General features: G+C 39.4%; 2 protein-coding genes across 2 annotated transcripts in view; one reads left to right on the top strand and one right to left on the bottom strand.

Annotated features, from left to right (window-relative positions):
* CGAS (cyclic GMP-AMP synthase) overlaps window positions 1–5,296 on the top strand; it is an 18,354-nt gene extending 13,058 nt beyond the window's left edge. The window contains exons 5-6 of the mRNA XM_027768227.1: window positions 1,077–1,179; window positions 4,675–5,296. Of these exons, the coding sequence (XP_027624028.1) occupies window positions 1,077–1,179; window positions 4,675–5,041 (470 nt within the window). The 3' untranslated portion in view covers window positions 5,042–5,296. The remainder of the gene's footprint in view (window positions 1–1,076; window positions 1,180–4,674) is intronic.
* A 7,431-nt stretch (window positions 5,297–12,727) lies between these two features.
* Window positions 12,728–17,578, bottom strand: part of DDX43 (DEAD-box helicase 43) — a 34,341-nt gene continuing 29,490 nt past the window's right edge. The window contains exons 14-17 of the mRNA XM_006168313.1: window positions 17,335–17,473; window positions 16,741–16,828; window positions 15,993–16,142; window positions 12,728–12,800 (exon numbers count right to left, since the gene is read on the bottom strand). Coding sequence (XP_006168375.1) covers window positions 16,029–16,142; window positions 16,741–16,828; window positions 17,335–17,473 — 341 coding nt within the window. The 3' untranslated portion in view covers window positions 12,728–12,800; window positions 15,993–16,028. The remainder of the gene's footprint in view (window positions 12,801–15,992; window positions 16,143–16,740; window positions 16,829–17,334; window positions 17,474–17,578) is intronic.

The following is a 17,578-nucleotide window of genomic DNA, read 5'->3' as shown; positions in this document are numbered from 1 at the left end:
TGCAGCCCCACCCCTCCTCCTCCATCCTCCTCTCAGGATTTTGAGCATGCACGCACACACGCCCAGCGTAAGTTTTAAGCTGCTGGGTCCGAGACTCTGGGTCCAGTACATGGGAGTCCAGCGATGTAACCATAACGCCATCTGCTGGTCCCAATCAGACCGTTTAAAGCTAGCTATGATAAGATGTGAAGAAATCATTCTGTTTTTATGCAAACTCTCACAAAGAATAGAAAGAAAGGAAAATGTTCTCCTGTTTATTTTATACTAGTACCAAAACTTGAGAGGACAGCACAAAAATCAAATCAGTTGAGTATGATTATTCAGACAAAATAAGAACAAACTGAATTGAGCAATATATAAAAGGTACTGTGTCTCACCATGGCTAGCCATACTAAGCTCTGGCCTCATCTTCCACTCTCTTATTTTTTTCCCCATTTAGCACCCTCTCCTTTTTTTAAAAAAAAATTTTTAATTGAAAGCACTTATTTTAATATGTACTTATTTATCTGTTCACTTCCTTTGGCTTCTCTCTCCCTACAATTTTTTCAGGATTTTTTTTAAAGAATTATTTTAGTTATACTTTTATTTATTTATTTAAATTTGACAAGAAAGAGAGAAAGTGAGAAAACAAGCCACCAGGTCTGGGACTCGAGTCGCGGTCAACCATGTGGAAGTCTAGTGCTCTCAATGACCAATGCCACCAGCCAGCCCCCAGGATAATATTTTTTTTAAGGTTTTTGCCATAGACTGTGTGCCCTCGCCGAGAGGGACAGAGGCAGACAGTGAAAGATGGACGAACTCACCCCCAAGGGCAGATGGCCACACCACAATCTCTTCTCCTCCAGTGTCCTCCTGGGATTTGGGGCACACGTGCAGAGGTGCCTGGCGTGATTTTCAATCTGCCAGGTCTGGTACTCAAACTGTGGCCTGCCATGAGGGAATCCAGCACCTTAACCACCATGCCATCTGCTGGCCCCAGGGTGATATTTTAATGAAGGGAATCACCTAAATATTATGTCATTTACATATCGATGCTTTTGGTTAAGTGCTCTCCTGTTTTTCTTTTGGAAATTAAGAAGAAACATGGCGACTATCTTTCTCTCACATTGAAAAGGACATTTTGAAAAAGCATGGCCAATGTAAAACATGCTGTGAGACTGACGGAGCGAAATGTTGCAGGTAAGGTCCTTATTTTGTTCCGTTCTTTGTTGACTCCCTAGCTCACACCTGCAGATGATCATTGCTAGGTAGGACTGGGTTGACCTGGGTGATTATCCACAGCGTGAGCACGAAAGCAGAGAACATAGATGCAAGGGACCAAGGAAAGGGTGGTGTTAGAAGGCTAGGCCAGGGAGCAGCAGCCCCAAATCCTGGGTCAGATAGGTGTGTACGTAGAACAGAGTGAGAGGGCGTAGACCCTAACTGTGACAATTTGGTGTGCCATAGTATTTTGGTTGTTAAAATTAGTGAATACCCCATAATCCAAGAGGCCAACAGATCTTTTATTGAATGTTGTTGCTTGCTTTGGGATAATTTGGCTGCCTTGAAGGCTAAAACCTGACAGGCCAAACTTGAAACAACAAACACAAAGTGGATAATTATTTCTGGTAGCACACACACCATAAAACTGAGATTGGAAAGGAATTGTTCATTGGTTTCCAAAGTTGACCAGTATAAAAATCATCTAATTAAAAGGTCAAAACCAAAGACCAGCAGATAGCATAGTGGTTATGTTGCTGGACTCCCACATGGCTGACTGTGGTTCAAGTCCCTGACCTGGGGCTTCAAACTCATGCCAGGCACGTGTGCATGGATGCCCAAGGTCCCAGGAGAATGGAGGAGAAGGGCCATCCCCCTGCAGGGTGACTTCTTACTTTTCCTCTCACTGTCTCTCTCTCTCTTTGGTGATGAGACCTTCATACCTGCCCTAAGGCAAAAACCTCTTAAAAAAAAAAAAAAAAGAAAGAAAGAAAGAAAGAAAGAAAGAAAGAAAGAAAGAAAGAAAGAAAGAAAGAAAGAGAAAGAAAGAAAAGGATGCTCAATATTTAGGTGCAGAAGTTCTTTCAGGCTTAAATGTGGGCTTTGAAGCAAGCATTAAAGCTAAAAAATTTTATGAAATATTACATTTGGGGCCAACTCCATGGCCTAATGGTTCAGAAAGTTAAATTGCACGTGGCTTACTGTAGTTTGAGACCTGGCCCCAGTGGCTTGAAACCCACACCAGGCGTGTGTGTGTGCATGCATGCCTGCCCAAAATGGAAAAATGGAGAATGGATTGTGGCATGGACACACCCCACTGGGGGTACTTTCTCTCTCATTTTCTGTCTCTGTCTTTATGTCGAGCACATGTACCCAATGGCAAAGTAAAAAAAAAAAAAAAAAAAAAAAAACCAAAACAACAACAAGAAGAGAACAGCAGATGGAGTAATGGTTATGTCAGTGGACTCCCACATAGTTGACTGCGGTTTGAGTCTTGGACCTGGTGGCTTGAAACTCATACGGGGCTCATGTGCATGCCTACCCAAAATCTCGAGAGGAGACTGGAGAAGGGATTGTGGTGTTGCCTTCCCCCCTGAGGCGATGATTTCTTGCTTTCTGTCTCTCCGTCTCTGTGTCTCTAGCAAATGCACAAGCCCTATAGCAAAAAAAAAAAAAAAAAAAGGGAAAAAAAACCTTCTTTAAAGCAAAGCAAAAACAAAACAAAAACGAAGAAATGGATCTTGCCAACAACAGAATAACTGGATAATGTAAATGTTTGCAGTCTGATAACATAATATAATATTTATTTATTTATTCATTCATTCATTCATTTACCTATTTGCTGTGGGCGTTTGCATTTGTCAAAGAAAGGGAAAGTGAGAAATGTCACTCAAGGGGATGCCACGGTGCAATCCCTTCTTCTCCAAGTCTCCTGTCAGGCTTTTGAGTATGTGCACACACATGCCCACTGTGGTTTTCAAGCTGCTGTGTCCAAGCACCTAAACTGCAGAGTCAGCCATGTGGGATCCTGCACCAAAATTCTGTGCCACGTGCTGGACTGTAAAGTAATAATTTTGTTTCCTAGAATTATATATTTGATTGTATTTATCATTATTACTTTTTTAAAAGAATTATTTTATTTTACTTTCTTTTTCTTTCTTTCTTCTTCTTCCTTTCTTTTAATTTGATTAGAGAGGGACAGAGTGAAAGAGAGAGAAGGAGATACGGAGAGAGAAAAAAAGCTTCCAGGTCTGGGACTCAAATTGTGGACAGCCATGTGGGAGTCCAGCACCCTTAACCACCACACCACCTGCTGGTCCCCATTATTACTACTTTTTAACTTGTTATAAGATACCTGTGCTCACCAGAGAGAGACAGAGAGGGAACATGGGAAAATAAGCCATCAGATCCGGGACTCAGACCTCATTCCGCCATGTGGAAGTCCATTGCCCTACCCACCACGCCACCTGCTGGCCTCAGTTATATAATTTTTTTAAATGATAAAAAGACTTCCTAAGTACAAAATAACTGAATGAATAATATAAATTTCTGTCTGTTTTTTATAATTTAATTCTGACAGAATAAAATGTTTAAGCTAGGCATGGGGAAGAGAGAGAAAAAGCATTTTTTATTTTGGAGAGGTTTGCTATAGGGCACATGTGCTCATCCGAGAGAGTCAGTGAGAGGGAAATTGAAAAATCACCCCCGAGATGGCTACACCAGAATCCCTTCTCCTTTCTCCTCCTGGGATTTTGGGCATGCATGAACACACCGACCATGATTTTCAAACCACCAGGGTCCATGACTCTAACCACGGTCAGCCATGTGAGGTTCCAATGCCTTAGCCACCATGCCACCTGCTGCCTCCCAGAAAAAATGTGTTTTAAGAACTTCAAAGTGGGGCCAACAGATGGCGCAGCTATGTTGATGGACTCTCACGTGGCTGACTGCAGTTTGAGTCCTGGACCTGATGGCTTCACAATCACTCTGGGTGTGTGTGCGTGTGTGCCCAAGATCACAGGAGGAGAATGGAGGAGAAGGGATTGTGGTGTGGTCATCCCCCCTGGGGGGTGATTTCTCGCTTTCCCTCTCATTGTCTCTCTCTCTGGTGAGCATATGCTCCCTAAGGCAAAAACCTCTACCCCCCCCAAAAAAAAGGGAAAACTTCAAAGCATGTATCTGAAAACATGATGAATATATATTTAAATTATAGAAGGGTACTTCAAAAAGAATGTGGAAAATGGAATTAAAAACCAGTTTAGAGGGGACCAGCAGTTAGCTTAATGGCTATGTCGCTGGACTCCCACGTAGTCGACCGCAGTTTGCATCCCAGACCCGGTGACTTAAAACTCACACCGGGCGCGTGTGCGTGTGTGCCCAAGATCCCGAGAGGAGAATAGAGGAGAAGGGATTGCGGCGTGACCATCCCCCCTGGGGGGTGATTTCTCGCTTTCTGTCTCTCTGTCTGTCTCTGTCTGTCTGGCGAGCGCACGCGCCCTATAGCGAAAATTTCTCTCTCAAAAAAAAAAGTGAAATCTAGTCATATTTTTTTTCATAATAGTCATTCTCCATGAACTTTTTGAAGGTTTCTTGTATTGCTATTGTTTAATTATATTTTTCTTGTTAGAGGTCTAAAACTGTAGAATAAGGTTGGTGGTAAATTTAAAATAAATGGTTGTCTTTTTTATTCAACAGGAAAGATTGTTTAAAACTAATGAAATACCTTTTAGAACAGCTGAAGAAGAAGAACCAAAAGGAACTGGATAAATTTCATTCTTACCATGTGAAAACTGCCTTTTTTCACACATGTACCGAGAACCCACATGATGAAGACTGGCTTCCCAAAAATCTGAACCTCTGCTTTGACAACTGTGTGACGTATTTTCTGAAGTGCCTAACCAAGGAACAACTTGAGCATTATTTTATTCCTGGAGTTAATCTATTCTCACGAGACAAAATTAACAAAATAAATAAAGAATTTCTGTTAAAGCAAATTGAATATCAAAGAAACAATGGATTTCCAGTTTTTGATGAAGATGATGTTTTAAAAAAGAAGAATTAGAGTGACTTAATAATTGTAATGTTTTAAATTTGTTACAGCAATGACTGACTAAAATGAATGTAATATTCAGTTCTTGATGTGTTATAATAAGTTCTAATCAGTATTTTAGGAGAGTTTAGTCCAGAAATAAGAAGCAAAGTGAGTATAAAATTTAAAGACCTGGGGCTGGCTGGTGGCATGGTGGTTTAAGGGCACTGGACTCCCACATGGCTGACTGTGGTTTGAGTCCCGGATCTGGCAGTTTGCTTTTTCACTCTCCCCTCCTTCTCTCTCTCACTCTGTCCCTCTCTGGTCAAATTAAAATAAATAAATAAAATTAAGTAAAATAATTATTTTAAAAAGATCTAAAGATTTGACCAGATTGGGCTGAAAAAAAAATCACCTTAAATTCATCAGGTCCTGTTGAACATCAATTTTTACCTAGCACAGGTGTGTGGAAGGCGCTGAGAGACAATGTTAGAAATGATCATTGCTCTTGTAAAACTGGTAGGCTTTGTCCAATGTACAAATATATTCGAAAGTTACCCCTACTGATGGGATAGGAATGAAATTTTAAAAAATGAGTTCTATATGTTCTCTGCATGTCTCAGGAAAAACTTAATTTTATAGGAAAATATAGGGGACATTTACAGGAAACTATATAGAGGAAAATATGGAGTAATATAATAAACATAAAACTTTATTTTTATCTTCAGTAACATATTTACATGTGTTTCTGAAAAAGTAATCGTACCCAGCACATGAAACGCAGTGAGGCAAGATTGAGATAAGATGTTACTGTCTGCAGTGTTCACGTGGCAGTCAACCTAGGAGACCACTGCTCAGCTTTTTCTTCTTCAGATATTTTGCACATTTTCTTTTCGGTTAGTTTATCTTTTTCTTGTCGGTTTGTAGTTCTTTACATATTTTAGATACTTATGCATATTTTAGATATTTATGTAACAATTTATACCATAAAGGTTGTTTTCACTTCTTTTGGTGTCATTTAATAAACAAGATTTTAAAATTTTAATGAATTTATCAGTCTTCTTTATGGTTTGTGCTTTATATAACTTGTTTAAGTACTTAACTGCGTTTGAACACATTAAGGAAAAAGTTAGAGGACTGGGGATGACTAATGATAAATAAGAAATTAGGCAAACAAATCTAAACTACTTTTAATATTAAGAAATGTGGGGAACCAGCAGTTAGCGTAATGGCTATGTCACTGGACTTCCACATAGTCGACCGCGGTTTGCGTCCTGGACCCAGTGGCTTAGAACTCACGCCGGGCGCGTGTGCGTCCATGCCCAAGATCCCGAGAGGAGAATGGAGGAGAAGGGATTGTGGCGTGACCATCCCCCCTGGGGGGTGATTTCTTGCTTTCTGTCTCTCTGTCTCTCTCTGTCTGTCTGGCGAGCGCATGAGCCCTATAGCGAAAACCTCTCAAAAAAAAAATTAAGAAATGTGTATAAGGATTTCCAGCACCGAAGATCCTCTGCCCAGACCTCACCCTCCTGCCCCCCAAGTCTAGCCAGGTGCCAGATAAGCCAATCAGCAGCCATTTATATATGAGTTCTGAGTAGCCACAGCACAATTTTCATTTTTTGATAAAAAATGTTTTTCTTCTCTTTTTCTTATTGCCTTTTCCTCTCTTTATTTTTTTTTTCTATCCTTTTTCCTTTTCTTTTTACCTTTCTCACTTTTCTGCTCAGTCTTCACACACTGATTTTCTTTTTTTGGGGAGAGGTTTTTTTCCTATAGGATGCATGCACTCACCAGAAAGAGAGAGACAGAGAGACAGAAAGCAACAAATCACCCCCAAGCGGGGATGGCCATGCCACAATCCCTTCTCCTCCATTCTCATCTCAGGATCCTGGGCACTTACACACATGTGCTCGGCATGAGTTCAAGCCACTGGATCCGGGACTTGAACCATGGTCGACTACATGGGAGTCCAGAGACATAGTCATTGTGCCAACTACTGGTCCCCTTTTAAACTTTTATTTATTCATTCATTTATTTTAATCTGACCAGAGAGAGGAGAGAGAGAAAGAGAGGGAAAGTGAGAAAGCAAGCCAACAGGTCCAGGACTTGAACCATGGTTAGCCATGTGAGAGGGGCCAGCACTGTAATCACCATGCCACCTGCTAGCCCTGAGGTGTTTTTTCAAATGATGAATGGATGTAGAATTTTTCTAGCTGCATTTTCTGTATCTATTGAAATGCTCATATGATGTTTCTGTTAATGTTATATTGATTGAGTTTCTAATTATAGACTGTGCATCGCCATATAAAACCAGCTATGTAATAGAGTGATTAGAGCTTTTCCTTTTTCTTTTCTTTTTTTTAGAGATTTTTGCTATAGGGCACGTGTGCTCGCTGGAGAGACAGAGAGACACAGAGAGACAGAAAGTGAGAAATGATCTCCCTGGGGGATGGCCAAGGTGCAGTCCCTTCTCCTCCATTCTCCTCTCAGGATTTTGGGAATGCACGCACACACGCCCAGCATAAGTTTTAAGCTGTTGGGTCTAAGACTCTGGGTCCAGTACATGGGAGTCCAGCGATGTAACCATTATGCCATCCCCTGGTCCCAATCAGAGCTTTTTTGTTGTTGTTGGGAGAGGTTTTTGCTATAGGGCGTGTGCGCTCACCAGAAAAACAGAGAGACAGAAAGTGAGAAATCACCCCCCACCACCACCACCAAGTATGGCCACGCCACAATCCCTTCTCCTCCATTCTCCTCTTGGGACCTTGGGCACACATGCACATGCGCCCAGTGTGAGTTTAAGCCTCTGGGTCCAGGACTTAAACCATAGTTGACTACATGGAAGAGTCCAGTGAATAGCCATTATGCCAACTGCTGGTGCCCCACACGCTGATTTTCTAGACAGGTCTAGGTGCTCAGTAGCCAAATATCTGAATGCTTTTAGGGTTCAATTAATACTTCAACTTTCTCAATTGAATCAGGTGTGCAAAGGGAGAAAAATGGTACTGTTTACAGGCTGCAGGTCACCTCCTTTTGTATTCTTCTAAATGCTCAGATTTAACTCCAAAAACTATCTCTTCTCTACTGGGAATGAAAAACTCTTCTTCCTTCACAAAGAATGCAAGGGAATCATGGAAATGTCAGATAAAGAATTTAAAATATTCATAATAACACACCTAACAGAGATGCAAGAGAATAGAGACAAGAAACTACAGAAGATGCAGGAGCAAAGAGATGCTGAGTTCCAGGAGGTGAGGAAGTTCTTGCACAGTCTGAAAGAGGAGAAACACATCATAAAAAAGAAACATATCATAAAAAGAATCAAATGGAATTATTTGAGATGAAGGCTGTAATACAGGAAATCAAAACTCCTGTTGAAAATACCTTAAGCAGATTAGATCATGCAGAAGATATATCGAACCTCAGATATAGAAGATAGAACCTCTGACCTAGAGAAATTCATCAAAGAGACTGAGAAAATTTAAAAAAAAAAAAAAAAGAGAGAATAACATACGAGTAATACTAGAGACCATTAAATGCCCAAACATCCAGATAATCGGTATCCCAGAAGGTGAAGAAACTAATAAGGAGATTGATAATCTATTCCATAAAATCCTGGAAGAAAACTTTCCAAACCTAGAGAGGCATTCAAATACCCAGCTCCAGGAAATACAAAGGACTCCATATAGAATCAACCCAAGAAGATCTTCCCCCAGGCACATCAGAGCCTGATTGATGAAAACCAGAGACAAGATACTAAAACTGGCAAGAGAGAAACATCAAGTTACTTTCAAAGGATATCCCAACAGTCTAACATCAGACCTCTCATCAGAAGCAATGCAAGTAAGGAAAGAATGGAAAAATATATTCAAAGTGTTAAGTGAAAAACAATTTCAATCAAGAATACTGTACCCAACAAGATTATCTTTCATATGGGAAAAAAAGACAAAAACATTCTCAGATAAACAAAACCTGAATGAATTTACCAAAACCAGACCAGCTCTCCAAGAAGTGCTGGAGGGAGGCTATACCAGGAAAACTAAAGTCGGACACACAGAAATAAGAGTACAAGAAACAACCAGGATAATGGCCAGCCTAAAGGAAGGGACAAGTCCGGAGTTGAAGGTTAACTTCCAGAGTTTAAATGGAAAGATCAGATCATAGTAACACTGCAAATGCAACAGAAGAGAGAGATTAATTACGTGAGTCTGAATTAGTGAAATAGAATTTTTTGACTTTACAATAAAACGTTACTAATTTTCTTCGATGCTTTGATTTTCATATTTAAGGATTTTATCTTCTCGTGAACTGTTGATTTATTCCTCTACCTACTATTTGAACTGAATCCTAACATATTTCTGGCTTTAAGCTTTAAGCAAATTTCTCTTAACATTTTAAAATTTTGATCTATTAAAGCAAAAACTTTTTCTGAAATAAAAAATGCATTAAAATACCTATTAATACATATTTAATGACTGCAGTAAGCTCTCTAGCCCCAGCGAGGTGTTACTTCATGGTATATTCACTTTACTTACTGAGGTTTATGCCTGGTCAGATATGGGTTAATAAATATGTATATATCAGCTGTGCTTGCTATTGAAAGTGTTTAAATTAATCAAGATCTTTAGTGAGTCAATAAAATGTAGGGGGAAAGGGCATAGAAAACAACTGTACATACCAGAGACTGTGGGAGAAGGGGGAGAATTGACAGAGGGTGAGAGATGGGGAATCAAGGGGGAATAAAAAAGCAAAATACATAAGAAACAAGAAATAGAAAATTATTTGTTGATAACATGTATGGAAATCTCATTTTGTATACTGTATTGATGTATAGTGAATGATTAAGTAAAGAGAAATTAATTTTCAAATTGTGTATATAAAGAGAAATTACGGTCTGAGTTGAGAATACTGCTCAGCTGCACTTAGAGTCTTGGCACAACAGGACGACAGGCCGCCTATGTGGAGACAGTGGTGCTAAATGGGGCAGTCACCGGACAACAGGACGACAGGCCGCCTATGTGGAGACAGTGGTGCTAAATGGGGCAGTCACCGGACAACAGGACGACAGGCCGCCTATGTGGAGACAGTGGTGCTAAATGGGGCAGTCACCGGACAACAGGACGACAGGCCGCCTATGTGGAGACAGTGGTGCTAAATGGGGCAGTCACCGGACAACAGGACGACAGGCCGCCTATGTGGAGACAGTGGTGCTAAATGGGGCAGTCACCGGACAACAGGACGACAGGCCGCCTATGTGGAGACAGTGGTGCTAAATGGGGCAGGGGTCAGATGAGATGACTTCAGAAAGTTCATGGGAAGGTGTAATTGAAGTCTGAGTTTATTAATTTTATTGATTTTGCTATAGGCTATGTTTGCTTCCCAGAGAGAGGGAGAGAGGGAAAGTGAGAAATCATCCCCAGGGAGGATGGCCATGCTGAAATCCCTTCACTTCTCCTCTCTGGATTTTGAGTAGGCATGCATGTGCACCTGGCATGGTCTTTAAGCCATCATGTCTGGGACTTGAACGGCATAACTGTCTGTGTGGGATGCCTGCCCCGCCCCCCACAAGCACCATACCATTCTGAGCATGGCTTGCTCAGGGTTTTACAAGGCTGTAATCAAGGTGTCAGCTCAACTAGAAAAGGACCCACCCTAGCCCACTGTCAGAAAACTGAAGTTCATAACCATATGGATTGGGTTGTCAGAAAAGTAACGGTATATTTTTTCTGTTTTCTTTGCCTGACTTTTCTGACAACCCAATATTTGTTGATGTGTGTTTTTCACTTATTTTGATGTATATGTTCACTTAATGTAAATATTTTTTCACAAAAATGTGCTCATTATATATTTGGGGAGGTTTGGTAATTCTTTTTTTGGAGAGGTTTTTGCTATAGAGTGCATGTGCTCACCAGAAAGAGAGACAGAGAGACAGCAAGTGAGAAATTATCCTTCTGGGGGATGGCCACACTGCAACCACCTCTCCTCCATTCTACACTTGGGATCTTGGGCACGCACGCACACGTGCCTGGCATGAGTTTAAGCCATCGGGTCCAGGGCTCAAACCACGGTCGACTATATGGGAGTCTAGCAACATAACCATTACGCCAACTGCTGGCCCAGTAATTTTTAAAAAAGAATTAGTTATTTTATTATATTTATTATTATTATTTTTTTTACATGAGTTTTGCCAGAGAAAGAGAGAGAAAGAAAGAAAGCTGCCAGGTCCAGGACTTGAACCACAGTAGACCATATGGGAATTCTAATGCCTTAACCACAACGCCACCTGCTGGTCCTATGTTTGTAATTCTTATAAGTGTATTTTCTCATTACCATTCAACTTTTTCTGACAAGTGATACAAATGCCAAAATTTAAAAACCACAGAAAGGCAGTGAAAGGAAAATATCAATTCCACTCCATTCCTCTCTCACCCATTACCTTCCCAAAGGAAGACACCATAACCTTCTTCTTACACAGTCTTCTAGTGAGGTGCTTCTAGATATATATAGTCTAATAAAATAAGATTTTATCATTTAGCTTTATAAAATGAATTTAAAAGCCCAGAGTTTTAAGCCACCGGGTCCGGGACTAGAACTGTGGTTGACTACATAGGAGTACAGCAACATAGCCATTACACTAACCGTTGGTCCCAAAAGTCCAACTTTTTAAATGTTATAGCACATAGGAATTTATTCTCTTGTTTAAGGCTTTTGATTACTGTTCATGCTTCTTGTATGTTTTGTCTATTCAGCTTTACTGAGGAAATTGTAGTAACTTGGGAAATAAAAGTGATCAATTTTGCAAATTTTCAGATTAGTTGGCAAAGTTATACACTGTTCTTAACATTTTTTATGCCAGTGTATTCCTAACCCCCCACTAGACTTTACAGACATTTATGTATTTGATTGACAAGTCAGTTGATTACCACTGAATTCTAGTTACTAATTCGTTCATTTCTGCCTTGACCTTTATTTCTATCCTTCTGTTAAGTTCTGTTACTAATATTCTCACTAATACCAGGAAACTCACTGCATGGATGAATAATATGACATGATATAAAGCCATAATTAATTATAACAAAGAGAATGATAAATACGTAAATTCTAAAAGTGAGTAAATATGAGGAACTCTCATTTGTGGTGAACAGGTAACACAAAACTGTAAGGGCAAGCTGGTGATGAATGTCATCCAAGAAACTGTCATAGAAATGCCACTTGATTTCCTTAGGATTTATTTTACTATGGAGCTATAGGCCAAACTGTAAAGATAAACATCTGCTGTATACTTTGGCCCCATGTAATAATTTTTTCACCATTTCACTTCAAGTAGATGACAGGTAATCATGTAAGAAAAGTAAACTCAAATAAAATACTGTCTAACAAACACAAAATTAAAATGTGATACAGAAAGACAAAGATCAGCTTGTCTTTGTACAGAAATTAACATTTATTTTGTAAACAGAATCTTTTTCACTGCTGAAACAACATCTGAACAAGCATTAAACTCTTCAAAGACTGACCTTAGTACAACAACATAACAGTAAACAAAAAAAGTGCTTTAGGTAAAAAGATAATTTTAAGTAAAATAAAACCTTCTAGTGCTATTTCTTTAATAAATATCCATGAAGAAAATTTCAACTCGTTTAAATACTTTTGATTTTATTAAAGAAAGTATAAAATATTGAATTCTACATTTTAAAATACTATTATTTTAAGAATAAGTCAAATCTCTTCATACTGCCAGTATGTTCCAATACTTCCATATCTTGGTATATTTCTAAAAAAAGCTCGAATTCTGAAAAATAAGCAAAAACAAGTAAATTGCTGTTCCTCAAAATTCTTTAAAAAGTTTAATTTTTATAACTATGCATAAAATTTATCATCTTAATCATTTTTTTTAACGTTTTTGCTATAGGGTGTGTGCACTTGCTGGAGAAAGAGAGACGGTGATGTGGAAAGTGAGAAATTATTCCCCAGGTGGGATGGCCATGCCACAACCTCTTGGCCTCCATTCTTCTCTCAGGATTTTGGGCTCACACACTCGCGCATAATTTTCAAGTTGCCATCCAAGACTGGAACAACAGCTGGCCATGTGGGAGTTCAGTACTTTAATCCCTGCACCACCTGCTCACTCCCATCTTCATCATTTTCAAGTATACAGTTCACAGTGTTAATTAAGTAGATTCACACTGTTGCAACTAATCTGTAGGACTTTTTCATCTTCTACAAACCTGAAACTCTGTATCCATTCAACGATAACTCCCACTCTCCTAGTTCCCCAGTTCTCAGGAATCTACTCTCTGTTCCTATGAATTTGACTTTAGATACCTCATAAAGTGGATTAAAAAAGACAAGCAGTCTTTTTGCAAATGGCCTGTTTATTTAAGCATGTCCTCAAGGTTCATCCATACTGTAACATGTGACAGAAGTTTCTTTCTTTTTCTGGCTGACTGGTAGTTTACAGCGTACATAACCATGTTGTGTTTATCCAGTCATCTATTGACGGGCATTTGCATTGCACACACTTAGTGACAGGACTAGTGCTCTTATGGGGTTACAAAGGTTTTTGTGAAACCTTGCTTTCAATGTTTTAAATAAATTTATTTATCATTATAATTATATTTAATTTGCTGTAAGGCACATGTACTCACCAGAGAAAAGGAGAGAGAGAGAGGAGAGAGAGAGAGAGAGAGTAAGAAAGCAATCCATCAGGTTTGGAACTTGAACTATGGTCAGTCATGTGGGAGTCCAGCACCTTAACTACCATGCCACCTGCTGGCCTCTGCTTTAAAATTAAAAAAAGTAATTATAGGGACCAGCAGTTGGCGTAATGGCTATGTTGCTGAACTCCCATGTAGCTAACCGCAGTTTGAGTCCTGGACCCAGTGGCTTAAACTCATGCTGGGCACGTGTGCGTGTGTGCCCAAGATCCCGAGAGGAGAATGGAGGAGAAGGGATTGTGGCGTGGCCATCCCCCTGAGGGGGTGATTTCTCGCTTTCTGTCTCTCTGTCTCTCTCTGTCTTTCTGGCAAGCGCATAGCAAAAATATCTCCAGGAAAAAAAAATTATGTCCTGAAGTAGAATTGTTGAATCATATGGTAGTTCCGTTATGAATTTTTTGAGAAACTATACTGTTGCCATACCAGTTGCATCATTTTACCTTCCCACCAAGAGTTTATAGGGTCTTAATTTCTTTACAACTTTGTCAACACCTCATTTTCTGTATTTCTTTTTTTTAGAAAGATTTTTTCAAGGAGTTATTATATTTAACTTTATTTATTTATTTATTTAAATTTAACCAGAGAGACAGATAGAGAGAGAGCTGCTCATTAGAGATCCGGGACTCAAACCGTGGTTGGCCATGTGGTAATCCAGCACCCTTAACCACCATGCTACCTGCTGTCACCTGAATTTCTTTATAGGAACCATCCTAATGGGTGTGAGGCAGTATCTGTGTGATTTTTATTCCATTTCTCTAATGAGCAGTAGTGTTGAGCATCTTTTCCTATAGTATATATCATCTTTGGAAAAACCTCTATTAAAGTCTCTGATCATTTTTTAATCAGGGTTTTTGTTTTGTTTTGGTTTTGTTTATTTTTATTCTTCAGTTTGACCAGAGAGAGACAGAGAAAGAGAGAGAGAGGGAGAAAGTGAGCTGCCAGATCTCCCCTGGGGGGGAAGGCCACAACGCAATCCCTTCTCTTCCATTCTCCTCTTGGGATTTAGCATGCACACACATGCACCCAGCATGAGATTATTGTATTTTAAAAAATTAATTAATTACTTTTTAAAAAATTAATTTTATCTTTACTTTTTCATTAAAGATATTTTATACACATTATCATCAACATTTTTATAGAGATCATACATATATTTAATGGCTACATGAATTTGATTGTATGGATATACCATGATATTGACTAACAATATTGAGTAACAAATCAATATTAGTTAATATTTTCAACTATCAATAATATCCCTGAGTAATAGCCATTGATAGGTTTTTTTTTTTTATATTTTATTGATTCACAAAGGATCTTAACTAATCTAAAATACTTTTTTTTTTGGAGAGGTTTTTGCTATAGGGCACATGCGCTCACCAGAGAGACAGAGAGAGACAGAGAGACAGAAAGCGAGAAATCACCTCCCAGGGGGGATGGCCACACCGCAATCCCATCTCCTCCATTCTCCTCTTGGGATCCTGGGCATGCACGCATGAATGTGCGCCCGGCGTGAGTTTAAACCACCAGGTCCAGGACTTGAACCTCAGTCAACTACCTGAGAGCTCAGCGACATAGCCATTACACTAACTGCTGGTTCCCTAAATACTTTCAATAACAAGTATAGTGGATATAAACATATCTATGAACACATGTCTAACTTTAAGCATAAAACTCAGTGAATAGGATGAATGTACTATAAAGTAGCTGGTCCCCAACATCTGTTTTACACTTAAGACATCTTACGGATGGTTCACATGTTCTTGGTCAGTTTATAACATACCGACATATCGTATCTCACTCACCTAGTCCCTGCTAGACATATACACTAGCTCGCTTATACCATCAATCATCTTTTTGAACAACCTAAGGTTTATTTTCTCAACTCTCTGTTAGTTCTTCTCATTTTAGAGATATAACAAATAGATTTGGGTAAAAATAACACCTGATTTATTAAGTTAAAGATAAAAAATAGGGGCCGGCAAGTGGCATGGTGGTTAGAGGTGCTGGACTTCCACATAGTTGACTATGGTTCAAGTCTCGGACCTGGTGGCTTGCTTTCTCACTTTCTCTCTCTCTCTCTCTCTCTCTCTCTGTGTCTCTCTCTGATCAAGCTGGAAAATAATAATGACAATAATAATAAATAAAGTTAAATAAAATAATTCTTTAAAAAAAAAGATAAAAAATAATGCTGAGTGCATTAGCCATTCGCATCGACAAAGCCTAGTTTGAGGTAAGCATTTGAAAGTCCAAGTGCTAAGTTTTACCTCTGGTAGGCTGGTACCACTTTTCAGCAGAAGATATTAATAAAACTTCTTGGGCTTTCCTTGGGGTCTTCCCAATTTTTTCCCTGTTTCTTTCTTCAGTTTATTTGCCTTGTATCTCTCAGCCATTGATACAAGCTCCTCTGGGATACTCTGAAATGATCAAATATGCTATCAGGAGTCTGAGATTTTTTTTTCTTTTTTACTATATGCTAAAATGCTTCCACATCATTTCAGAGAGTCTGTACAACTGGTTATATAACATCTTTTAAGCAGAACAGAATGTGTCTCTCTGCCTATTAACTCCTAAATCTTCAGACTGTAAAACTAGACTGACCTGGAAAACACCCACAATTACACTACTCCCTACTGGGGTAGCCCTCCAGGGACTTCCCCATTCCCTCGATGTGCCTCCATCTGGTGCCATTTCCTACACATCCCGTCTGCCCTCTGGCCCTGAATATGTCCCGTGGCTGGACACTTGCCTCACCTTCCGTAACTCTCCCCTCCCTCAACCTAACTGGTTTCTTCCTCACTAGGGCTTCCATTGCCCAACCCCATTAGATTAGACCCCCTAATGCTATGCTCCCTGACTGCCCACGCTTTATCATGCTATAGCTCTCAGGGTGTATTTACAAACTTATTGATTATCTATCTTTCCTGGTAAACAAAAAGTCCCAATATCTGGGAGAAATCACTTGACATTGGAAAATGATAAGAGGTAGATTTCAAATGAGTTGCATGTGCTCACCTGATTTGCTCTTTCAAGAATATTAATCAGTTCAGTGGAAACCCTCCAATCATTTCTAGTGAGAAGGGTAATTGACATTCCGGTCCTCCTTTAATCGGAAGAAAAAAAATCACGTAAGTACATTTATAATATGTATTCATGACTCAGCTAATATAGATTAGGAACAGAAAAACCTCATTTTTTTTTCTTTCATAAGCCCAGATATATATTAAAGCTTATGGTAAGGCAAACCGCAATTTGGGACGTATGAAGTCCGCAATTGTTTAAATAGCACGATGGTGGTATATAGGTGGTGCTTTTAGAGACCATTTGTCGGTAATATTCAGGGTGACCAAAGGGTACGGTTTAGTGTTGTGACTCTATAGATAAAAAATAGTAGACACAGAAATAGCAGCATAAAGATTCTCATGGCAAGATCTGGTAGACTCTGGAACTGGCCATATGGACAGGGATAAAGTAGCCAAGCAGATTCTGAAGATTAACAGAAAATGTGCAGGTACATAGGAGGATAACATGGTTTTCTGGGCAAGAATCTGTGAGGGGGAGAAGAGACTCCAGGATTGGTCTTCTTCAGGGTGGACTACACTTACTTACCCTGCTCTTCCAGTACGCCCTACCCTGTGTATGTATTCTTCAATATTCCGTGGAAAATCATAGTTATAGACATGTGTAATGTCATGGACATCGAGCCCTCGGGATGCTAAGTCAGTAGCAATTAGTATTCTCACTTTACCTAAAGAGTAAAGTCAAATGAATATAGGATCATTCTGGCATAAACAACCCAAGATACATGAAAGATGTATTTGCCCCTTATATTTTAAAATTTTGCCAGAGGGTG

Source organism: Tupaia chinensis, unplaced genomic scaffold, assembly GCF_000334495.1.
Source record: "Tupaia chinensis unplaced genomic scaffold, TupChi_1.0 Scaffold145685_1, whole genome shotgun sequence".
Taxonomy (NCBI): Eukaryota; Metazoa; Chordata; class Mammalia; order Scandentia; family Tupaiidae; genus Tupaia; species Tupaia belangeri.
Note: the sequence above shows the minus strand (reverse complement) of the source record. Positions and strands in the feature narration are given on the sequence as shown.